This window comes from Anser cygnoides, chromosome 1 (assembly GCF_040182565.1).
Source record: "Anser cygnoides isolate HZ-2024a breed goose chromosome 1, Taihu_goose_T2T_genome, whole genome shotgun sequence".
Lineage (NCBI taxonomy): Eukaryota > Metazoa > Chordata > Aves > Anseriformes > Anatidae > Anser > Anser cygnoides.
This window is the reverse complement of record NC_089873.1, coordinates 181,713,233-181,738,749: the sequence shown is the minus strand read 5'-3', so window position 1 is coordinate 181,738,749 and position 25,517 is coordinate 181,713,233. Positions and strand designations below refer to the sequence as shown.

Genomic DNA, 25,517 nt, shown 5'->3' with positions numbered 1-25,517 from the left:
ATTTTCTCCTACTTACTCCTGCTTCCCACACAAATGACTCCAAGAAACAACAGAAGATCTGCTTAGATCTGCCTCTACACACATAATTATCTCCAGACAAACATTAAAAATACCCCTGAAGAAGCAGGAAATATTAAGTAGAAGCTCAAGTTAGCCCTTGAGAGTGTCTGACCATGGAGCAGCACTGAATTATGAATGAATACGGCTGGCTTTGCATTTTAAGAACATGATGCAGCAACAGAAGGTTTCAATGTATGAACTGGAATAAACAGATTTCTCAGTGTCATCGAGAAGCTCAACTTGGTAATGCGAACAGCAAAGCAACCCAGGAACATCTGAACTATTCCAAATGTTCCTACGAAGCATTCGCATTTGAGTTCTGAAAAGGAAGCACTTACAACAGCTACAGACAACAAAAGCTTCAATACAGACTCGGATTTTTTTCTACAAAAGCAAAAGCTCCATCTCAATGTGATCAAGTAATTTCGTAAGCACATTCTGCATCCGTTTGTGAAAATGCTGTTTTCATGCAAGAGCACTCACAGCTTGAGAAGCACTCAATTCATTCAGCTATTGTTCCAATTAAATGCATATTCTTAAGTTTGTCAGCTTTTGATTTAGAAGTATCTTAAGACATTTAAACTGGCATACAAGTAAAAACGTAAGCCAGGACTTTGAAGAGAAAGGTTGAGTTTTTAGGCATTTAGCATTTTTCCAAATCAGTCACGGTCTCACAAACCAAATTAATCTGCCCAAGTTTTCACGTTGTTATGTTTTAGAGGTCATGCATGTATGACAAATGACGCTCTGAAACACTCCAGCCCCATAAAATGCAGCTTATGTTGCTCTACCAAAATGGTGAATGGAAAGACCCTTTTTCTTCTCCATTTGATGAGTTTCCTGTGGGTGTCTTGAACAAGTAAATGATCACAGCTTTATCAGCCTATAAGGATCTCTGAAGCAGTATGAAAGTAAAACAAAGCAAATACCTGGTTGTGCCCAAGGTTGCTGTGAAAGGCTGTATTTGGGACCTCCTTGAGTAGCCATTGTTTTTAAAGCAGCCACCTAAAACAATTACAATCAACAAAATGATGTTTGTTTCTTTCAGATGAAGTCACAACATACTGACCAAGTAACAATTGCACAAGTCTCCTAGATACTGTAGTTACTGAATCTCCCCGCTCTTTTTTTCTATGCACTGACTTAACAATACACAGGGGAAGACGCTTGACAGAAATGCAGTTCAAAATTGCAATCATAAACACTTCTTGAAAAAAAAATTCAAAACGGGATTAAATTTACAAAGATGCTTCAGCACCTAAGGACACAAAGAAACCTCAAAAGGGATTTATACTTCTTCAAGTTAGTCAAACTCCCCAAACTGGAATAACTTCAACAATCTAGCAATCTCAGTTAACCATCTGTATTTGAGGCATGTTACTGGCCCCTCGCCCCATTATCACAGGCATCAGTAAATTTAACATTGTAATCTTCTAAACTCTCAGAAAGCCAGCATCTGGGATATTTTTGATGTCAGCAATGCTGTAGGACCCAGTTTCTGAGTTGTTGTGCTATAAAAACACATCTTCTTAGTGCAACATGGATCCGCATCACGCTTCATTTTCTAGAAATAACAGATCACGCTGCGTGCTTTTCTCAAGATGTCTTGAATCCTGCGCCCTAGGATAGGTTCTATAAAAAAAGTGTACTGTAACAAGACAGCTTTTGTTCCTGTCCTCTAGGATGCCCGATCTTCCTGCCTCAGTTTGTGACAGAAATTCCTGACAAAACAAGACTTGGAAGGAAAGTCCTGCTCAGCAAGCACTTCACTGATGTAAAAGATGCTGAAAATAAAAACCTTCAGCAAACTTAGCTGGCTGCTAAGAGTATACTAGAGTATGGCTGTCATACTAAGATTTCTCTGAGATTTTTATTGAAGGGTTACATATTCAGTCAAGGTCGGATGGATAGTGCTTTTCCTGCAAACAGAAAAGCTCCTGCTGACTTTCATAGACCTATTTCAACTCACTGAAACAGGTAAAACTTCTGAATAAAAGAGTGTAAGAGTTGCTTTTAAAAACAAACTATGCCTTGTTCCTTTAATCTATTAGTTCCAAAAATGCCTTGACAGTTCCTTGTTGAAACTTAAAAGGAATCACAGTCTTAAAATGGGAAATGCCAACACCTTCAGCTAATCAGAGAGATCTAGCAGCTTCTCCTGTACGAATTTAAATACTAACTGCATTGGCCTATCAGTGTTTCAGTTAAATTAACAAATATACAACATGCTTGTACCTTTGTCATGAACTCCTCCAGCTGTTCTATAAACTGTTTGGTTTGCTGCTGAATAAACTGCTCACAAGCTGATTTCAGATGACGATCTACATCTTTCTTAGAGTCGATATAATGTTCTCTGATTTCTGGAGTACCCTTGAACAAAAGACAACAAATCTCACCTTTTTATTTGCCAAAGATCACCACCCGCTTTATGACCAATTTTTTCTTAATGAAACGAGACTCCGTATTACCTCCAGCAAGAACTGTATCAAGGCATTGTTGCTGTTCAGTCTAAAAAATCTTGAAACTGTTTTAGGGTTCAGGATTTTAAACGCTGCATCTGTGAATCAGAAAATCACTCACACTGTAAGTAAATGGGATTCAGCTCCAGGAACGCAAAGCCTTATTTACTTATTTACTCATTAAAATGGCCAAGCCTCATTAGCATTGTTGTAACACGACAGATCCCCCTATCAGTAGCTGTGCATGCATGTGCACACACACATGCATAATGCACAGAAACATTTATAGTATGCCTGGATCTAACAGTTACGCAGTTCAAACAGATAAATACATTATAGCAAACTAAAAAATGACCGATACCAACTGTAGTGCTATCAGCACACAAAGTGTGTGAACTCTTTTCCTCTTGTAACTGCATCTACAAGTGAAAGACTTTTACATAAGCAATGTAGTTAAGCAGTTAAACTGGGAAAACCAAGCATGGTTGCACAAAGCGACTCAGAACTGGCACTCTTTTCCTCTGTGCTTATTTTTTTTAGTTAAAACTAAACAAAAACCACCAACATATTGATATACATTCATATTTATGGTACCAAGAAAGAAAACCATCAATGCCTGCAATTAACACACCATCCTGAAATTATTCCTATTGAATTAAGGGAATGTTGTCAACCTGAAATCTAATCAAATTGGGGAAAAGAAAATCATCAATACAGTTTCCACATAGCTTGTTGCCCCAGTGTCATTCATTTACCATCCTACACCTCCATCTGCTTTCTTTCGTATCAAAAGTAATTCCATGCCTCTGTTGCTGTATAAAACAATGGGAGGGAAAAGAAGATGTGTGAGTTCAAGAAGAGCTGTCAAAGTGCATTAAACAAAGAGGGAATGCCAGGCACTTAAATGCCAAACTAAGAATCTGCACTCCTATGCAGTTAAAAACTGCAGAGAAAGATTCATTCTGTTCTCTGAATTACTTCTGATTCCAAAAAGAGAGCCTAAATTCTTCCTCAGATGCCTACAAGCCAGTGAGTGTGAAAACCACCTCTCCCTGCTATATTTTCCAGTTGCAATAACCTTAGCATTATACTACTTTAAAAAAAAAACTGGAAGCATGACTTTTACATTAAGCAGTGTTTCTTTCAGATATAAATCCCAAAGTAAAATCCATGTGCAGAAAGCTTGGCTAGAAGACAATAAAACTCTTATTAGCCATGCTATCTTTCTACTACAAGTCATCCCAAATATAACAGCCTCGCTGGCCTATGCCACGCTACATTAAGAATTAAGCTCAGTCTACATTTTCAACAGCCTCCATCCCCCCAACATAAAGAAAGCATTTTCCATTACTTACCACTACCGTGTGCGACGCACTGGCTGGCACCAAAATTTATTCAGTTAATTAAAGATGGAGAACAAACTTGTGTGTCAGCCAGGACAAGACACCAAAAGGACGTATTTACCCTTTAACCTCCAGTCAACTAGAAACTACTCAACAGGTACGTGGTTTCATTGATGTTCAAATGCAACAGGTGAAATGGTTAGTGTGAGAATTGCTCGCTTCACAGTTAGAAGAGCAGCGTATTAGATGGCAGGCAAGAAAAGTTATTTCTTCAGCTTTCTGTTCCAGAATGGAAGAGGAGAAACCTGACACGCTTCCCATTACTTTTTGCCCCGTTATCTTTATAAACCTGAGAATTCCGTGACTGTTCACTTCTATTTTCATAGGGCTTTTTTTCCTGCATTTTACAAAGGAACCAAAGCACAATTTTAAAAAACATGTAGTCTCTATTATTCCTAAAAACAGACACGAAAGTATACAACAATACTGCTTATTGGACTTGCAATATAAAAAAAAAATCTTTCCTAAACAAAATAAAACAGAAAAGTTCAGGAAATCTTAATTTGTTCCAGGCAAGTCAACTATGTATTTTTTAAGTTAGCCTGTTAAACAGCAATAACAACAGATATTCATTTAAAAGATCAGAAGAGGGAAGAGACATTTCTGTGCAGCAGAATTATTTAGCTGTTCTTAAAAAGGAATGGATAAAGAAGTTAGGTGAGCAGCACAAGGCAGTCAAATGCATTCCATACAAAAATAAAGAACTTGTTAGATACATCTTGAATTGCCCTTAATAAATGAACATTTGTTTTTTTTCTCTCAGAGAAGATAAGAACAAAGCAAGAGATTAGAACAAGCATACAGGTCATTGCAGGTGAACATAAAATAAACCCAGAACTTTTGCTAGCACATGAAGGGAGGCCACTGCCATCCCGTTCTGTAGCCAGCAACTGTTTAGTACCTCTAGTTTTCTTAAGGTCCAGGGAAATTTCCTTAATGGTGAAATCAGTGTGGAAAGGAGCAATTTGTTCACGAAGAATCAAAAGGTGTTTTATTAAGAAAAGCTGTCCATCAACCTGGGTCTACAGCACAAGGAAAAAAAAATACTCATTACATGTCAAAAGCAACCATTAGAAGAACAGCACAATTTCAACACCTTCACTTTTATTTGTTAACGTCCTGTAACAAAATTAATACCCATAATTTTACAGGCAAGCTTTTTGCATTAGTCTGTAGCGCCATCAACGACATTCTCGGATCAACAAGACCCACTTCGGTACTGCTCTGAATAGATTGCCCTACAGAAGCTGACTTTATTCCTATTTCTCAGGAGACCTGGATTATATACAGCTCTATTTCTAAATGTCCACATTAGGTACAGGTATCCATTATTGGAAAGACACAAACTTATTCTTCATAAAAGCCAGGAATTATTTCATGTAATTCGTATGATTTAGGTTGAAAAATATGAAATTGTAAGGTGTTTTTTTTTTGCCATCATTAAGATGATTTTAAAAAGCCAGAAAGACAGATAATCAAGGTTATTACAGAAACATTAACTTTGCTACTGTGCAAAGGTCTTACGAGGCATTTTTCTCATATCATTAAACACAAAGCTTAGTTAATTTCTATACTGTATGGCAAAGATATAAAGAATAAACCAAGGCCAAGTTCACACCACCGAGATGATCAGTTTTGCACTGCTTGTTATTTCAGCTATGCTTTATACCGCAAGCAGTTTTTAATCTTCCAAGTTCATGGCTCATTGAGGTAAATGAAGGAGGATTCAAGAAGTTGTATTTGCCTTTACAAGCTGGAAAAGAACTTTCCTTGATATAATGTTAAATGAAAGAGTAAAGAGGTTTAAAGGGTTAAAAAGGTTTAAATCTACAGTTTTAACAAACGGAAGTGTTCACTAAAAATACATGGTGCACTGGTTTCTTGAGGCTTTTTTTTCTTATATGCAGAATTTCATCAGATAATGTTATATTATCATGCATCAACAGCAAACTGGTACAGATCCCAGTCCCGGGCCAGTCTATTCCGGGCTCACTGTGGGATCAGTTTCATGCTCTGACCTGATATACAATGCTGGAATGGATCTGTATAAATCTGAATCATTTACATAAGAAATAGTTACATGCTCAAGCCAGAGGAAAGTGTGACTTGAATTTTTTTTTAGAGGTGCTACATGTAACAGATATTTTTCATGAGACACTCAAAACAAATACTTCAAAATAATTCTTCATTTCTAATAGCAGCTATTTTTTTCATTACTAAGTATTTACTGCTTATACAAATCCACCAGGTTTATCCTATCAAGAGTTCTTTCTTTTTTTTTTTTTTTTAATAAATTTCACTTCCTGGCTGCTAGGAATTAGTAAATACTACAGTATTTGCATTAAAGAAACTGCAAGAGAAAAAAACCCACACAGGTTTACTCCAATTAAAGTAGCACATAAGGTAAAAATGACTTGATGAAACTGCATCAAATTCTGAACAACACACACGAGATCAAAGCTTTTGATTAATAGATAGTTCTGAGCAGAAAATACTTATCAAATCTTGCCAGTGAAGTTAATACTTGGAAAGATTTTTGAAAACTCCAAGAAAAGAAGCAGAAAAAAAGAGAAAATAGTAACAGGCAAATTGGTAGCAGAATAGACTTCCAGCATTATTTTTATTCAGGCATCACTTGACTGAATTCATATGAGTTACAGCAGCCTGTAAACATGATTGGTGTGATTTGTATTTTACCTTTTCAGATAGGCTTGCATGTTTTAGAATACATTAATCAGCTAGTAATTCCATCGAGTCTCTAGGGTTAGAGCCACATGATTTCACTAAGATTTCAGTGGAATTTGGAACAACTACTTCATGGCTTTACACGTACATGGGGAAAGAAAAAAAGGAGAAAAAAAAACACCCTATCCCCAAAGCACAGACTCTGACCTTGTTTTTGCTGATAGAATCGGCAGCTCCCAGCAGTGAGTGGATGCAGGCAGATAAGGCCTCTTGCGATAATCCCTGAAACACTGCCCTCTGCAGGGAAGAAGAAATCAGATCGAAAAAAAAGCGTTAGCAAAGCTTAAGCAGAATTTAGAGTTGTGGCTTGTGAAGGTTATGCTTACCAGCACACAAAACTCTAGATTAGTTAGTTACAAACATACTGACAAATGAAATACAATAGAATAAAGCCTTGATACATAGAAGTTTGTTACAGCACTTACACTGGATACATGTCTACACTAAAAGTATGCCTGTGTCCACCACCCTCCAGCTCTGAATCTGTACCTGGGTCAGTGACACCCAGTGTCAGGGTAACTACCTGGGTGTGCAACTTCAACTCGCAACAGACATGAGATGATCTGAGTGAGGTGTTTCAAAGCAAAGTCAAATTACTTTGTGTTTGGGACAGATCAGCAAGCAAATGTGACAGCTGCCATGGCCCAGATGACACACAAGAACTCGTCGAGCTGCAGGAGTGAGATCCCATGGTTGAGCCAGCCCTAAGAACACAGGCAGCCTCTCTCAGCACTCCCACGCAGTACGTGACAGCCCTGACTGCCCCGGGACCTGCCAGTACCATTTCATTTATTTCTTATCGTATTTAGAGGATGCTGGCAAGGCATATCAACTCTGCTAGTGTGCGGACACGCGATTCGTGAGCTATGCAAGCAATTCAAAAGTGACCTCTTCTCCAAGGGTCTAGCCGGAAACAATGACAAATAATCACTTAAGTTTAATGAGATTAATATGTTAAGAGATAAAAGTATTAACATTCTCCAGTTTCTTTTGAAGTAAATAGCATCTCGGTAGCTGTTGCACTTAAAGATATGTTGAAATGCATTAAGCACGTATTAAGTAAGATAGAACACATACTGAGAAGCAAAACCACTCATATTATGTTTCTCAGAGACTTACTAGCTGTTAGGTGACAGACAAAAGTCAGACTTTAAAGTGCAAATCTCTAAATACTTGTGAAGTAAATAACACATTTGTTTCTCTTAGACAGGAGGATTCCTACTGTCTTAAACTCTGGATAATTTAAACATTGTTTGGTATGTCAGTTTCCTACTTTTTCAAAGATGTGCAACACAAAAAATTTGGGAACATGTTCAAAATGTAGAAGTAGTAGAGCCAGAATTTTTAAGACCAGAAACATCACCCTGTCTGACGTGCTGAAAAGTACATAGCAAAAATCACATTCACCCAGTGATTTCAGCAGTAAGATCGTTCTGTATAATTAAGCCTGAGTTTTCCATCCTTTCCTGTCTTGTTCACTCCTCAGTTTTGGTGTGGTAAATAACTTAAGCATCAGATACTGAAATATCTCCATAATAGCAAAAGGAATGGATGTACAAACCAGCAATTTTTTTTTTTCTAATTCTACAAAATTCCAAAATTGTCTGGGAAACAATGACCAAAATTTGTCAATTCACGTTTTACATAAAGATATCAGCAAAAAGCCTAATAAGAGATAAGAGGGACCAGTAACTGTCCATTCCTCTTAGATTAAAATATTCAGAACCGGTGCTATAAACTTCATAACTTCCCTTAAAATACTAGATAAAGAAACTTTTGCATACGTCTATACATCTGTACAGTTTGGAGAGACACACTAGAGTCCTTCTGACGGTGGGATACCACATTCCATGCAGATCTGCTGGTGAAATCGTGGACTGGTGTCTGGGATTAAGGGATTCCGCTGAACCTATTTAAAAGTAAAATGCACACATGAAAAACTTACCCATCTTTCCTTTCAACTGCATTATCAACTCACTTCATACCGGCACCACAGTAACACGACATACTGCACCCAAACAGGTTAGCTTTTCTCTTTCTGAACAGGTCAGAACTAGTTTACTGATGTGTATAGAGCACACGGCTGTGAAAGACACAATTTTGCTTTCAGCAATGGCCCAGCTCAATCTTTTTTAATGAATTAGTTTTACAGGCATGTCTCTAGTGGCTCCCCCTCCTAAACTCAACAGCTGAAATGGTCAAACAATTACTGAGAGGTGTAGAAGGAAAAAACAAATAGTTAGTGATCATGAAACCACAAGAGACACCCAGAAAAAAAAAAAAAAGAAAAAAAAACATTCCATAAATTTTACTTCTTCATGCTTTCTTTTCTGCTGGGGATGATCCTACATGGATTAAAGAGCTGTAGGAAGCGTAGGGTTTGAACATCATGTTAATAACCTCAAAAATAATGGCAAAAACATTTCAGGGAGGTGGGCAGGGGTAGGATTGTAAAAATAAGAAAGCCCTCCTCCTGGGTAACCTCTGTAATACCTCTGTATGCTCAAGATGGATTTTCACAACACCTGACAGACAGAAGCCTTGTATTATTTTTGTTTTCTCCTAAAGTCTTGGGAAATAGCTAAATCAATAGCATCGTAACTCAGACTGCCATCAGCAACCATTCAAAAAAGTAAACATTTTGAAGTTTTTCCATAATGATGGAATAAGCACTTGTGTGGTGCTTATTTGTAAGTGCAGGAATTGTCTAAATTAAATCAGCAATATCCTTCTTCCTTTTGCAACAATATATTTATTGTCACAGTAATTAGAAGGCTTGTAAGACCTTAGCTATCAGGTTGAGGATCCTAGGCTACTTTTTAGTCACTTCAGCTACTCCTGCAGGCACTGAAGTGGGAGTAAGGAATTCTGAAGGGCAAATAATCCCAGTTATCTCAGGCACTTATCTTGTAATGGGACGAATTACACCACACAGGTTCCTTCCTTCTCCTGACCGCAGGTGGGGTTTACAGGGCTTGTTAATGCCACACACTTGGCATGAAGCAAGAGGGACTCTGCTGTTAATAGCATTTGTGGAGTCCAGCTAGAAGCAGCCAGAAAGAGCTTCTGGAAAACATATGGGACTATGGGAAACATAACACTACAGCATTCTGAACAGTGATAAAATAAAGAAATCCTTCACGGACCTTAGGCAAAAATTTAAAGGGTCATAACACTTATCGCTGGCATTAGAAGAACTGGGTTTCACAGAATACGCTTCCAGTTCACTGTAATTTACAGGCACAGAGCTCACATTTACAAAGTCAAGGACTATACCACAAATTATTGTAACAGCTAAAATTACTGACTGATTTCAGTAAGTGGAAAAGCATTCAAAGAAAGAACTTGCCTTCCCAGTTAAAGGCACACACAAAAACACTCCTAAATGTAAAAAGCATTCATTTAAGAGACATGCCTGACACCAAAACCACCTTTTTCATCTTAGCACAGCTAACAAACATCACCCTTTAAGCATACATCTTGGTGGCAGGGCTACTTTGCAGTAAAGAATGCTGAAGCTCCATTTTATTCAAAAAACAATAATTATATACAACTACAAAAATAATTGCTTCAAAAAATGGATTGAGTTGAGAGCACAAGGAAACACCACAGCCACTGAAGGAACACGAATAAGTTGTTCCTCTTTCAAAAAAAAAAAAAATAACGTTAAGAACTCCAAGACAAAGCTCTCCCCTCAAAATCTTTAGGGAAATAGCCCTTTAAGGCGTATGCAAGTTTCTCACTGATGGTTCAAGTTAACGCTCACTCTCTGTGAGCTTTATGCGTTCATTTGACAACACAAGATATATTTCGTACCAGATTTCACTAAACTGCAGGACTCAGGATCCTCCAGCCGGACATCTGAAAATGAAGCTTCAGATGGCAGCTTCTTCTGTTCATCTTTTAAGCTCTGTGCAATTTGCTGCAGAGGAAGACATGCCACAAAAAAATTATATGTATAAAATATATATATTATTTAAGCAGCATTATGCTTTGATTACAATAGAGTAAAGAGTACTAAATTGCGAAAGGAGTCAGCTATACTGACTGTCATGACCAATATTTCAAAGAAATGAAAACAAATAAAGACAGCTGTTTCCAAAACAGTAAATGAAATATTACACACAGTACAAATAGTACAAACTTCAGATTCACAAGCACTGAACCGGTCTCTGTAAAGCACTGTTCTTTCCATTTTGCCTGTTTTTACTGATCTCTGAAGATTAACCAGTCAAGACACCTAGAAAGAGAAGTTCAAAACAGGGGAACCCAATTCAACACTTAATTGGGTTTCATACAGATAATGTCTATGATGGCTTTATTCCTACAAATGTTACGTGCAGATGGTCCTGAAGTGCTCTCTAGCTTATTCCCTGCAGGAGTTCAAGAAAAAGCTTTCCGCTAACATTACTCAACACTTGCACGCTTCGACCTTTTTCCACCGCTTGGTCTGCTTCACAGCAACTACAGGCAGCAAGAACGGGCAGAGAACTGCATTAATATTTGAGCACAGCAGCGCAAGAAATACTTCTGCCCCATGCTTTTAACATTTTAATAATTAATTTACTCAGACAGAAGGTCTCTCTAAATAGTAAGGTTTTGAGGTTTAAAAGCAATCAAACAACAAAATGAGTCCCAAACCAGGTAAAAAACAGTGTTATGAGGACAAATGAAGAAGAGCATACTTGCTCTCTGTAGAACGAACTGTAAACCATACTTTCTTTCTCTTCCTAACTGAATGGCCAGAGAACTCGTTAGAAAATTGCAAAAGCACTGGTTGATAGAGGAAGAGCAACTGACGTCATTTGTCTGCACTTGCGCAAAGCATTTGATCCTTGACACTGTCCCGCACGATATCCTTGTCTCCAAGTTGGAGGGACATGGATTTGACAGATGGATCACTTGGTGGGTAAGGAATCGGCTGGATGGTCATGCTCAAAGAGTTGCGGTCAATGGCTCAATGTCCAGGCGGAGATCAGTGACGAGTGGTGTTCCTCGGGGGCCACTATTGGGACCGGCGCTGTTGAACATCTTTGTTGGTGACACAGACGGTAGGATCGAGTGCACCCTCAGCATGTTTGCCAATGGCACCAAGCTGAGTGGTGAGGTTGACACGCTGGAGGGAAGGGATGCCATCCAGAGGGACCTGGGCCTGTGCGAACCCCATGAGATTCAACAAGCCAATGTGCAAGGTCCTGCATCTGGGCTGGGACAATCCCAAGCACAAGTCCAGTCTGGGTGGAGAATGGATTGCGAGCAGCCCTGAGAAGGACCTGAGGGTGTTGGCTGAGCTCGACGCTAGCCAGCAATGTGTGCTTGCAGCCCAGAAAGCCACCTGTATACTGGGCTGCACCAAAAGCAGCGTGGCCAGCAGGGTGAGGGAGGGGACTGTCCCCCTCTGCTCTGCTCTTGTGAGACCCCACCTGGAGTGCTGCGTTCAGCTCTGGGGCCCTCAATATAAGAAGCACGCAGACCTACTAGAACAAGTCCAGAGGAGGGCCACAAAGATGATCAAGGGGCTGGAGCACCTCTCCTATGAAGACAGGCTGAGGGAGCTGGGGTTGTTCAGCCTGGAGAAAAGAAGGCTCCAAGAGGACCTTACAGTGACCTTCCAGTGCCAGAAGGGGGCCTACAGGAAAGGTGGGAAGGGACTCCTGGTCAGGGAGTGTGGGGATAAGACAAGGGGGAATGGCTTTAAACTAAAAAAGGGCAGATTTAGATTAGATGTTAGGAAGAAATTCTTCCCTCAGAGGGTGGTGAGGCCCTGGCACAGGTTGCCCACAGAAGCTGTAGATGCCCCATCCCTGGAGGTGTTCAAGGCCAGGCTGGATGGGGCTTTGGGCAACCTGGTCTGGTGGGAGGTGTCCCTGCCCATGGCAGGGGGTTGTAACTGGGTGGTCTTTAAGGTCCCTTCCAACCCAAACCATTCTGAGATTCTATGAAAATAAGGCCTTATGTAAGCAAACAATGCAGAAACCCAGCCTAAGGAAGGTATAGCTAACATTAGAAAATTATCACAATCATTTTTGCATTCAGTTATATTCACTCAGATTTAGTAAAAATACTGCACTCCAAACAGTCATACTGGTAAAACTTCTGATCATTAGCTACCCTGAACGTAGGGATCCCACTTAGCTACATTTTGTGTGGTGGGCTTCTCAATTACTAGTTTTGCCTTTTCTTCGAAAACCTTTTGGTCATTAAACTTTCAGCATAAAGGGCAAGGATTCTACAAAATTAACTACCTTCAGGATTTGTAAATCCTTTCTTAAAAACTTATGAGTGTCATTTATAATCAAAGACATAAACTGTAACATAGCTAAAGTTTTAAACACATATAACAACAAGACTATAGCAATGCAAATTCAGCACTAAGAGGTTTCTCACTGTGTTTGCCTGTTTAGAGGCAAAAATTGAACACAATAAGATAGAGTTCTACAACGTTAAATGTCTTCCGGCCCTAAGAAATACACACATCTACGCACATATATACGTAAAACACAGAAGCTTTAGAGCTAAGTAATGATCTGATTCCAAAGTGAAACAACAGTTTCTCTACTGACACATCAGCTGCAATTAAGTCCTATGATTTTCTAAGGACCACCAGCTGTTCTGGTAGATAATGAAAAGCAGAATGGACCAGTGAAATCTGCATCTTGCCAATCCATGCTGGAATTATCATTCTTTGCCAGCTCCATCCTTTGACAGCTAGGAAGCCTCATTATGAAATGAATGGCAACAGTTATTTTGGGGGATTTTTGTTATGCCTAATCCCTTCCAAGTAATGCTACCTTCCAGCTGCATATCAAATACAGATTCCTCTAGCCAAAAAAAAACAATTTGAAGCCTTTCATTGGACACATTTTTAATTTAGCGAGTACTCTCATTCTGAATATTTCATCAACATAGTATTGACCTCTTAAACTAAGTAGAGTTAGCCTGATTCCTTTCACTAGGAACATTGAGTCAAAGGGCTTGGAATGACTGCTAAAATGGCTAATACTGGTAAGAACTTCAAAAAGGCAACTGGAAACCATTGATGACATGTTAAATTATATAAAGGCAAAACCAAGTCTCCCCTCATATCATCTGTGTGCAGTGTACCCACGTTCATACCAAACACTAATTGACCAGTAGTTCTGAAAACAAACCTGGAGCTAACTGCGCCTGTCTAAAGCTTCTCTTCAACTCCAGCTCAACTGAAGAACACCAAGTAACACCTACTACTTTTGAAAGTAAATAAAAATTTACTGTTATGAGGGAAAATTTAGAAGCTTCAAGTTTAGATAAAACCGTTAACTGTGAGAACTATCACCAGTTTTATTGAGCGTGACATGAAGTGCTTCCTGACATCCAGTTTAGGGTCATAATTTAATCAGCAGGTGCCTCTTTGATAGTGCCAGTAATACTAAATACACCTAAAAAACAGAAAATCCCATCTGCAAAGCACTATACCATACAAATGTATATACTGCGTATAAAAAGAAAACCAAATCAAGGACAATAAAAGCTGATCGTATACCTCCATCATTTCCAACTTGTCAGGATATGCAAGATCCCCCGGAGCAGGTTTGTAGCCTATGATATCAGTCTGAATGTAGATGTGTGTCCTATAGACAAGACGCTCTTGTACATCTTCTAACATCTGCTTGACACCAGCAGCAAACGCACCCAATTGTTCAGCTTATAAAGAAAAAAAAATTGTTAATTTAATTACATAACAAGTTTATAGATGCACAAGTTTAAGTATCACATACAGAACTGTTACAAAACTGACTTGCTGCAGAAGGCAGACCATTTTTGGACTAGTGGCATGCAGACAAATTTGTGACAAACGAGGAATTGCTGAACTCCATATTGCAGTCATTGTAGCTCTCCAAATTTGTATCACGTGTGAAAACGTGAACTCCCGCTCACAACATCAGACACCACGTCAGAGTTAAGAGCTGTGCTTACTTAAGGCTGGTCAGAGGGGCATTTCTGCCTGGATACCAGACCTATGTGCTTTGGTTTTATCACAGCCAATGCCTGCAGTATGACTACTGAGAGCTGACAAGCTAACTCACCTACCTACCCAACACAGCAGATGACCCAAAGCAGCTCAAGTCCAGCTTGAGAACTATTGTATCAGCCTGAGTTTAATAGTAGTCATTCACTTCTTAAGATTAGCCTAAGGACTATGTTACAATTTTTTTCCTTGTTCCCAATAGCGTTACAATCTTGCTTCCACGAAAATGAACAATCCTTCATGACATTGGCACAGTTCAGAGACAAAGAGCTACCCTGTTATATACCAGCTACCAAGTATGATCTCTGTTTATCACTTGGTGCAAGGCTAAGACTGTGAAATTATTCCATCACATGCTGGTAATGAGAAAGGAAATGAGTTACCAGGTATTTTTGATGGTCAGCCCACTTCTAATAGAACATGGACACTGAACACTTAAAACTCCAAAACCTGCCAACTCCACTGCTGAAGGTACAATTTCTAACCAGGGAACCACTATGTCCAGGAAAATGAACAAAAATCAGGTACACATGTTGATAAAAGAAAAGGAATACAGAAAGCTGTATGGATGCTGCATCAGCAGAGCCAAATGAAGCACTTTATTCATTTGAAAAGACTCATTTATATCAGTCTTGGAGTCTGCCATTCGCTGGGTGAATGGTTGTTTGTATTTGTACAATCTACAGAAAATGGGACTCAATAACATCGGGATATTAATTTAAGTGAAGATAAAACACAGACCCATAAAATACAAACCTTGCTATTATAAACAAAAAAAGCCATATTTTATTTAAAATAACCTTACCTCATCTTTGACATGTTTAAGACCCATTAGAGAAGAAAAAAAAATCTAGGGAGTTTGTTGCCTGTGCTCTTGAATAATTTTATCAATTAGACAGACAGTTAAAAACAATTAGATTCCATCTCTGAGTTACCATTGTTCTGTACATGATCTTCAAGCATCTCATTTTTAAGGATCCCACAGAGTTCAGACAGTGTCTCTAAGTGGATAACGTGAATGATCATTGGCCGCAGGACATCATATAGTGAAAGACACAACTTCTCCAAGAGCTCGCTATGAAGAAAAAATGAAGCACAGCAAAACATTTCAGGATCCCTCAATAATCAACCTAAAATCTTATCGCAAATACTGGTTATTTTATGGCAAGGATTTTTTAAATGAGTGTGAGAAAACAATGCAAAATGCTATCACAAAAATAATAAAGGACTGTTTAAAAAACAAGCCCAAGTTCCTATCAAGGAAAATCTTGGTAAGCTCTACTATAACTGTTTCCAACATTGCAGGACACACTTCCCAGTCTAGCTGAAGTTATGAAATCAGTGCAGTATCAAACACCAAAAATTCCATTTCCATTTGTTAAAATATTTCTTTACTGCTCAAATAGATGTGTGTCCTGGTTAAGATACGAATGGCATTCATTCTAGGCATTTTTGCCACTCAATGACCCCTTTATTAGTCACAGATTATTTGAATGTTCAGATCATGTCAGCAGCTTTATCAACTAATTTCCCAGTTAGACTAGGAAATACAAACACTAAGAATATGTAAGCATTTACAGTATACTGCAGTTAATGAGTTTACTGCGCTGTACACATTTTTTAATTCAATAAGAATCTCTGACAACAGAAAAAGGACACTTCAAGTTCCTTTCAGGGCTTGAAAAAAAAAAGGTGAACGCTCACAGAAAAAAACATTTTTAATGTCTCTCTTCTAGAATTCTATAGCTTTACAAGCCACTTGATAAAAGAGTAACCCCCTTTATGCTAAAAGCAGAAACAAAGAAGAAAGTTTCATCAGCTTTATTAAACAGAACACTCAATTTCACATCTCTACTCTTGCATCTGTATACAGACACCTTACTATTATTTCCTCTCAGTATCTCAGCACTTTAGAAAAAATTAGGTTATTTATTATGCACTTAAGAAAAACCTAAAAAGGTACTTTTGTACCAAAGGTACAATGTTTCAAATGTCTTTGAAACATTTTCCTCAAAACATCTTACTTAGGTATAAGCAAGAAAGGGAAACAGTTTCTTATGACAGGGGATAACTACATGCCATTGATTCAAAAATAACCAGAGGTCCATTCTCATTCTTGGCGTGTAATGCAACAGTGAGGAAATTTCTGTCTGAACAATATTCTGTACTAATTTCAAGGAAGGACATTTACTTCAGGATTTGGACTAAATTGGCTCTTAAGTCAACTGAGTTAGGTCACCTCAAATCCTGAGCACATCTCACATGAGACCTCAGTTTCTCAGAGAACAGTTCCTTCTCAGGGAAGGAAAAAGAAAAGAGGAGCATCACAGCTACTGCAACTCTTTACTCAAACTTCCAACAAAGGAACAAGAGAGTTGGGAGAAGAACTTTATCTTCCCGAGATATATATTTTAAAAGTAACCATGACCCCTTATCTATGACCCCTTCTCCCATGCTCCTGCTCAGAGGAATACACCTCCACGCTTTGATGAATTTCTTAGGCTTTGGAGTCCATCCGTAAGGTTCAGACATCTTTCAGAACTCTGCAACATGGAGGATTTTTAGCCAGGCTTTGTGTGTCTTTATCAGCCTAATACAAAAACAGTTATGGGCTGTAGAATTGAAAACTTCTATACCTACTTCCAAAGCAACTGTGTGTCACTATCTCTCTGACCATTTACATTACTCAGATTACTTACAAAGAATGTAAATTATCAGCTTCACTTGAAGGAAAAAACACAAGAGCATCAAATCCTGATGCATAAAAGAATCTAAGATTTTTTTTTTTTCATGCTGGCTATTACCAAACCACTTCAATACCACCCTATCTGCCATATAATGTTGACTGCTATATCACAACACCGTAAATACTATATGCAGTAAAACAAAAACAGCATGTACCACCTACTCCAGTTTTGGTGTTGGTTTTGTGAAGAACTCATTGTAAAGCTGGTGTTCATCCTGGCATACATGGACCATAAAGGCACAACCACTTCGTACCTGTGTGCAGAGAAATACAAATACTTGATTATTAAATGATTTTCCTTGCATCGGTGCCAAAGGACATGTATTATATAACTACAGATATGATTAAATGGAAGCTTTATGAAATTGAAAATTGAGATCAACTACAACCCTAAAAAGATTTTACCAGCGAAATAAAAGCTCATTGTGCAACTACTGTCCCTTTTTGTTTCTTATGAAATTTAAGTAACCACATTTCATGCTTCTCTAAATAACCCTTTCTGAGGTTTGTCGCAGAGCAAAGTTTTTACAGAAGAATCTTTCGCAAAACACATTAACTGAAAAAATCACTAAAAACTTCATATGATTCAAAACCACAAACAAAATCTCATAATTCTGTGTGTAAAGGGTCAAATTAAATAAATGAGTTTTACTGAGAGAAGGGGAAAAATGAAAATATATTAAAAAAAAAAAAAAAACACAACACATGACCACTCTCTGCTTACCAAAGCACAATGATCTCTGTTGTTCTGACTGGTTAATTCTGTAACGGTGCTGGCGATACTCGGACCAAGCAAAAGCTCCCTCTGATCGAGGTAACATTGATGGATTTCATTGAGAACTTGTTGATACCTAGGTCAAACAATCAAGAAATTAGAACACTGACAACATCCTAATGCTTATTTTCTGGTAAACATAAAATTAATTTTAATATCTTCTTTCAAGTCTATATAATTTCAATTTTTAGTTTAACACATTATTTGTTTAAAAGAAAGTTTTATTAAAATAGAAGTAAAGATTTTTAAAACTTAAAATAGCTGAAAATAAATTCCATAGATATACTCACTCTGGCATTTTTTCAGATCTTTGCTCTACTTGCTCAATAAGAGTCTAATAAATAAAAAGAAAAAAGTTATTAGCAGCAAATGAGTTTTTCTTATCATTGGACAATAGTTGAGAATTATCTTCTCCCTGGACAGTTAATATGCAATCCTTGTATTCACACTACCAATAAATTTAAAACCCATTTTGAAAGCTTTATGTTCAACAGTTAACTACCAGTCTACTTACTCTGACTTTGGGAGCAGCTGCTCTGAATTTTACATAAAACAGTGTGAAGGCATTGTCAGAATTTGGCACAGATGAAGGATCCTGAAAGAAGACGTGGATAATTTGTTAAAATGGAAAATATTGTATTTGACTTCTAGCATTAACCATCTGAGAAAATCAGGCTCTAAAACAGGGAACTGGATTTTTACAGTCTTTGACAATTTCCACCTAGAAAGGCGTGCTTGTTTCAGAACTCAGATAAGGCAGATAGAAGAACAAAAGCCACGATGAAAGCTTCAACCAACAGTCTCTACAGCAAAAGTAACTTCCAGTAATTATGACGCTCTCCATTTGAGACAACAACTTCCTCTGGACCTGCCACAGTACTACTGAGTATTGCTCTTTGATCCATGGTACTACAATGGAACAAAATTTCCCTTGCAGGTCTTGTCCCAGACCTGAGAAGATAAATTTCAATGCACATTTGAGCTTCAACTAGAAGGTCAAGTTTTCAGGCACTTGCTCTTGCGGCTCCTTAGATTATCTGGATGGACTCTAGCACTAACGCAGCAAAGTAGAAACCCTGGTTAGCAACCAGCTTTCTTCGCCTCATCCCTACTGATGACATCAAAAGAAGCATATGCCCTTCTCCTGAAGCACAGTGAGGGCAGGAAAACTATCCTGTCTTCCCCATCTCCTCTTCATTTCCCCCCTGTGAGCAACCTGATCATCCTTCAAACACAGATTGCGATGCCCAGACACTTGCACGTGAGATGTGACACAGAAGAATGTCTAGTTCTCATCAGCCCTTTAACAGTCCTCACAAGACCTCTGTTATGCCACAACAGGAAAACTCAACACTTGACCGCAGCTAAAGATCACTTGGCACTTCTAGCAGATACGAACATAAGGTATCTTGGAGAAATATGCAAAACACACACACACACAAAAACATGCAGATGGGAAGAAGGTCATCTGTCTCCTGGTAGATGTTTCCTCCCTGACTTATGACTGCTAAGCAGCAGTTCAAATCTGGGAAAGAGGTTTCACTTTGTTCTGCAGACATGCTTATTAACAGGAATGTCCAATTCTGCCTGGATTCTCCTAAGTCATGGAAATCCGCTGGCATCAAACCAAGCTATACCAAGTTTTTATCTTGATTTTTTAAATAATATGTCATTTTATACCAGACATGGAACACGTTCAATGCCATTTAACCAAGACCTTTACTCTGAGAGTATCCTTTAGCAATAGTTTCCACAAAAAAATGCCTAAAATCCCTTTATTTGTATCAGTTCTCAATTCCAGCATCTTTCAGTTTCACTGGTTATCCCTCAAGACACCAAGTCTGACTATAAGAGGACTGAGCAAAGCATTCAACAATTAATCAGAGAAAGAAATAAAACAGGCAGAAAAGGACATCTGCCTCTCCTTTCTCCTCTGCTGAAATACTGCATCATGAGATTATTAATGTTTTAATACCAGAAAACCTCCCTACTCACCTTTATGCCAAAACTCCCTGGAGTGAGTAGGAATGAAGCACCTAACTGCTCCCTGTGACTCCTGAACATCGTTGTTAACATTTTAAAACTGACCAAAAGAGAGTAGCAAAACCAAGAGGAACCTGTCAGTTATTCTGCAGCTACGCTAAGCACCACGGACTTATCAAAGAAGAATTATTTAGATCACCAAAAGCACCCCAAAATTCTTTCTGCCTAGCATAGTAGTGGCAGACTCACGTCAGGAACTCAGAGCTGTTGTGCTTTAAAACAGGTTTTATCCCGATTCCTGCCTCTTGCGTCCACCCTTCAAGTATTCCCCTCAACCTCTCTACATCTCTAACAATTCATCTCCAGAGCTAATCCCCACAGTACCGTATTTCTCTTGTGCACCTCCCCATTTGTCAACACAGATAGCAGCACGTGCTGTGGCTGATTCAGAGCTGCTGTGCACGACCCAGTTCAGGGAAGCATGCCGTCTGGCCAGCTGCTTGCTGCCCCTCAGCAGTTTTAACTCAGCTACTTAGCCATTCCTGGCCTTTGGCAACTTCATCTGCTTAGTCTCCAACTTCCCTCTTTTCTTTTTTTTTTTCCTTTTAGATCACCAAGTCTCTGCCAGATTTTGGCTGAAACTTGGCCAGTCCACACAAACATTGTGGTACCCATGATAGGACTGACCTATTTTCACAGACAATTGCTGACACCTTCCATCCACAAAATAAAACCGACAACAGAATAAAACCGTATAGCATTACAACACACATTTCAGTACAGCTTGAGATACCACTTACTGATCCCCCTTACCCTTTTCATCAACTGGCTTGTGAGGTTCTGTAGTGTGTTCACAGTGTACGTCTTGATAAGGTGCATAGCTTTAGAAAGGCATTGTTTAAACTTGGTCAAATATACAGGATAGTCTTTAAAATTTGGCTGAAAAAACAAGAAATCCATTTTAAATAAGAACAAGAAGAGTCAAAAGGTTATCAAAACTTAAGATACTTCTACTAGCCAGAAATGCTAATTTACACAAACTAAAAGCAAAAGTCTATAAAAACATTAAGTATATTCAATGAAAAAAAATATTCTTAAGTATATAAACTGTCATCATTGCTTTCTGACTGTATTTGACAGACAGAATATTGTAGAGGAAAAAAAAATAGTTTGAATACATAGTTTTGAAACCTAAGACTTAACTAGAAACAATTCAGAACTACTTACATGTGATGAAATATATGCAATACAATCATCAAGCTTAGCCAGCATGGGAATGAATCCTTCACTGTTCACAGACAACGTGGGGGAATTCAGTTTCTTTGGAAAACAAGACAAAGCATCATTGCTATAACCAATGTAACCTAATTTTAGTGATGTAGTTCAGAAGATTAGTACACTTTCATTTGCTAAAATGATTAACAGTGAAATAATATACTTACTGTGTTGATGTTTTCCAGCTCATTAAAATAAGAAAGTTTCTGCTGGATGTTTTCAGCCAGGTCAACGAGTTCTGACTATTAAAAAAAGCAATAAATTACAGAAAACCAATAACCCAGCAAGTAATTTAAATATGGGGAAAAAAAAATCAGCCTCCCTTTCCCCAAAATTGAGACGTAAAACACTCTCAGCATCTCAGCACACACTAGTGTTAACTATCTTCAAATAACGTGCACCTGAACAAATACAACGAAACATGCAGAATATAGCAGTGCATGCTCTCTCTCTGCCTCTCTCTCAAAGATACATTCCTCTCAGAAGTGTCTTTAAAAAGTCTATTCTACAGGTTTGTCAGCATTCCACAGATAGTCCTGCATACAAACACCGGCGCTGACATCAGTATTTCAGAGAACTCCAAGTCTTGTATTTCAGGACTGGAGCCTTTAAAAGTTCTCCCTTTTCCAGTTTGGAACATCTCAGATCATCCACAAAAATGGAGAACTTTTAAAAGTCAGCGTAGAGATGCAGAAATAGTAACTTGGAAGCTGCTTTCTCTTTGAACTTGTTAATCCTGCTTCCCTGTACACTGAAACAGCCCACGCTAACCAGCAAGCATGGAGAAGGTCAAAAGTTTTTGGAACTGTATTTTAGTCTGTAATTTATTTTCAACACCGTAAACAGTATTTCTAATTCTCATCTATATATTTAAGAACTTTATTCTATCGATTCATCTGAAATTGATACTGTTTCTTCCACAAAGATGTACAACTACTACAGCAGGTGGGGATGAGGACAGCAGACACCAACAAAAAATTGCTTAAAAGTTTTTGTTTTCAAAAGAGACAAATACATGTTCTCTACCATCCCTCTCTTACAAGGTACTTCTTTCTTTAACCATTCCTTTAAACAAATTCCGATTACACCACGAGTATGTGTTATGTTTCTGCTGTTTATGAAAGATATTCATGCCATATTTAAAATGAGGCAATAGTTTATGAGTAAAAGCAAAGACAAAGAGTTCATGATTCGTCCTTCCCTCTCCTCCCCCTGAAAAGCAGAAAAAAATAAGACTAATTTTGGACCAGGATATTTTATAATTACAAGTTACATGCAACATCATGCCTCAACAACCTTGGATCACTAAAGTTCTGAGGGCTAAGAAAGCATGTCTGCTTTTATCCCTGCTGGAAAGGGAAAGAGAATATCTGGGAACTAAGCTAATAACTGGAGAAAAAAGATCCACTTTTCTTCTTCAAATAACCAGCTCAAAATATTTCTCATAAGAATTACTGATCTCAATAAGATTTGTATTTGTCAGGCATCAATTACCAAAGCTCCTATCAACCAGCCTCCCTTCTTGATTGAAGCATGTATCAACACATGCTAAACATCCCACTACACAGAGCCTTACACCCTGAACTGCAGGTGAAACACTGGAAAGGTGCTCCAAAGGAAAGGGAGGGATTGTCACCACAGCTCACAAGTTTCCTCAGCCTAAGAAACTTTATGGTACTCTGGAAGCTTCCAGTAATCCTCCCACCGAAGCTTACCTGCTCTTTCAGAAGCTGTTCACAGGCCTCGTGCAGCGTTCCTGTCTTCGTGGACACAAAGAGATACTGTTTCTGCAGTGACTCCAGGTGCTGCAGGGCACTATTCACGTCGTTCAGTATAGTGTCACACTGCTCCTCAAACCCAGACAAGTAATCCCTCATCTGCCTAGAGAAAAAAAAAAAGGGGGGGGGGGGGGGGGGGGGGCGGGAAGAATCAACAGAAAACAAGCACAATTTCACTTTTCGTATTTACAAATTCAGCTGCCTACAGGGACACTGGCAGTACCTTTCCCCTGAGACAAATCAACTCTAGGAATAAGAGACTGGCACCAAGCTCGCGTGCACAGTAAGCATGTGTTTCATGACCTGCAGAAATAACAAAGCTATAGGATTTGGAATAGCAGCCTGTCTAGAGCATGCAAATAATGCCTAAATGGACAGAACACACGTAGCAATTACTGCAGGCTACTGCTAGCAGCTGAATTCTACCTGCCTTGTGTCCAACAGGGGCAATATTAATTTGGGTCTCCTTTTCTACACAATTTTCAGTTTCCTTTTAGAACCCTCCCAAAGTTGTTGCAGTTCACCAGAGGGTGAACCATTCACAATGTACATCAATGTACAACAGGCGAAGAACCAACTTCTTTTTTCCCTGCTCCTCTGGCCTCCTACATATAATTACTCCTCCTGGCCATCCTACAAACCGCCCTGCGTTCATGACGCACACACGTGTCTGTCTGCAGTAATACGAACATGCCAACTACCAAAGTGCAAGGCTGCCGCTCTTTACAGGTTGCTAATGATCTGAGCGTGGGCTTTAGCATATGCCTCGATCTCTGCTTTTAGGAAACACCACGTCCTCAAATGTCAGAGCAAGAGCAGAAGAGACAGACCAAAGATAAATAGAAAAAAGAGAAGAAATTCAGCACAATCTCTTCATAGCCAAGGGCAGGTTTGTAAAGTTTCAAAACACAGGCCAGTTTCCACAGAAGCCTCAGCAGGTTTGGCTATGCCGTTCAGCCCTGCTACAGATTCTCACAGAAGTCAGTGGAAAGGAGTTCTTCTGAGCCTGATGGAAAAGTCAGGCAGACAAAAATAGATGAGAATGCCATGTCTCAAAAGCGGAGCCAAACAAAGTGTCGAGGAACGCTGGCAATGCAGCTACACCCTCACAGATAGAGGCCCTGGTGAACTGAATGGTGACAGCAGAATACCGCCCGCACCTGCTTGCCCAGCGTCGCCCTCAGAGCACGCCACTACAGCGGCAGTGGCAGCTGAAAAGGCTCTCAGATAGCTCTCAGGCTGCCTTTGTCTACAGCTCAGCCTATAAGCCAAAAGTAATTCCAAACTGTCTTAATATACTAGGCAGTCCGGAAGGAAATCTGCATCTCTAACTGCTCTGTCACAAGGGAAACAGCCTTCAAGAAGGGCTTTCAGCCTCAGAAAGCTTCCGCTGTTCCAACACATTCCCCGCCAGGTGACTCCAAGTGCATGCTAAGATTATAGGGACAAGATAAAAGTACTTCAGGATTTAAAATAATTAAAATTAAAGAAATTGAGGAAGAACACTTACCTATACTTGGCACTTTCATCTTGATCCATCTGTGTCTGTAGCTGAGCGAACCACGAGAAGAACTAGAAGAGATTTTATAGTGTGAACAACACACCTCACACGCAATGCAATTAATTTAAAAAAAAAAAAGCCACCCTCTCTCTCACCCCCCAAAACAACAGATCAATTAAGTAGAAATTCAGAAGATGAGCTTTTGTTAAAAACAGAGAGGTTTAAGAACTTAGTTACTAATCAAAAAAAAATAAAAATACACCACCATCAGTAGTAAAATAGGAAATAAGGAATTTCATCTGTTCTTATTTGCACAAGAACAAGCAAGGTTTTCACAATAAAAAAGGGGGAGATCTGTCACTCCTCGATATTGGGAGCCACACCACCTTACTCTCACATAAGACTCCACTCAAAATGGAGAAAGTATCTGTTACTCAAGAGCTCAGACTCGAATGATTTTTTCCACAGTTTCTTCATGCATCTTAAAGACTGACAAAAAAAATAATGAAACCACCAAAAGCTGAGCAGGAGACAAAAAAAAATTCGAAGAACCCTCTGAAGAAGATTACTGCACCTTGGAGATTATCCGGAATCGTTTACCTGCTGTGCTGTTTCAATTCTTTCATTCTCCATCCCCAGCATGGCAAATCCTTTCAGGAGAACATCCTCTGTGGATTCTGGCACCGCAGCCGTCAATGTAACGCTTAGACACTGGGATGTTAGGCTGCACAAATCTTCGATTGGAAGCTGCTCACAAAAACACACAAACTTTAGTCAGTTTATT

The 25,517-nt window shown here is 38.9% G+C and overlaps 1 protein-coding gene across 2 annotated transcripts in view; it reads right to left on the bottom strand.

Moving 5' to 3' along the window:
• The window catches only part of COG3 (component of oligomeric golgi complex 3), a 31,794-nt gene that overhangs the window by 4,486 nt on the left and 1,791 nt on the right, over window positions 1-25,517 (bottom strand). For both annotated transcript variants that reach the window (XM_013179546.3, XM_048046926.2), the window contains 19 exons: window positions 25,334-25,480; window positions 24,743-24,804; window positions 23,170-23,335; window positions 21,622-21,696; window positions 21,407-21,499; window positions 20,993-21,118; window positions 18,711-18,791; window positions 18,487-18,530; window positions 18,146-18,272; window positions 17,584-17,675; window positions 15,611-15,750; window positions 14,190-14,350; window positions 10,484-10,589; window positions 8,452-8,576; window positions 6,815-6,904; window positions 4,824-4,944; window positions 2,529-2,617; window positions 2,296-2,430; window positions 990-1,065 (listed from right to left, as the gene is read on the bottom strand). In XM_013179546.3, the coding sequence (XP_013035000.3) occupies window positions 990-1,065; window positions 2,296-2,430; window positions 2,529-2,617; window positions 4,824-4,944; window positions 6,815-6,904; window positions 8,452-8,576; window positions 10,484-10,589; window positions 14,190-14,350; window positions 15,611-15,750; window positions 17,584-17,675; window positions 18,146-18,272; window positions 18,487-18,530; window positions 18,711-18,791; window positions 20,993-21,118; window positions 21,407-21,499; window positions 21,622-21,696; window positions 23,170-23,335; window positions 24,743-24,804; window positions 25,334-25,480 (2,056 nt within the window). The remainder of the gene's footprint in view (window positions 1-989; window positions 1,066-2,295; window positions 2,431-2,528; window positions 2,618-4,823; window positions 4,945-6,814; window positions 6,905-8,451; window positions 8,577-10,483; window positions 10,590-14,189; window positions 14,351-15,610; window positions 15,751-17,583; window positions 17,676-18,145; window positions 18,273-18,486; window positions 18,531-18,710; window positions 18,792-20,992; window positions 21,119-21,406; window positions 21,500-21,621; window positions 21,697-23,169; window positions 23,336-24,742; window positions 24,805-25,333; window positions 25,481-25,517) is intronic.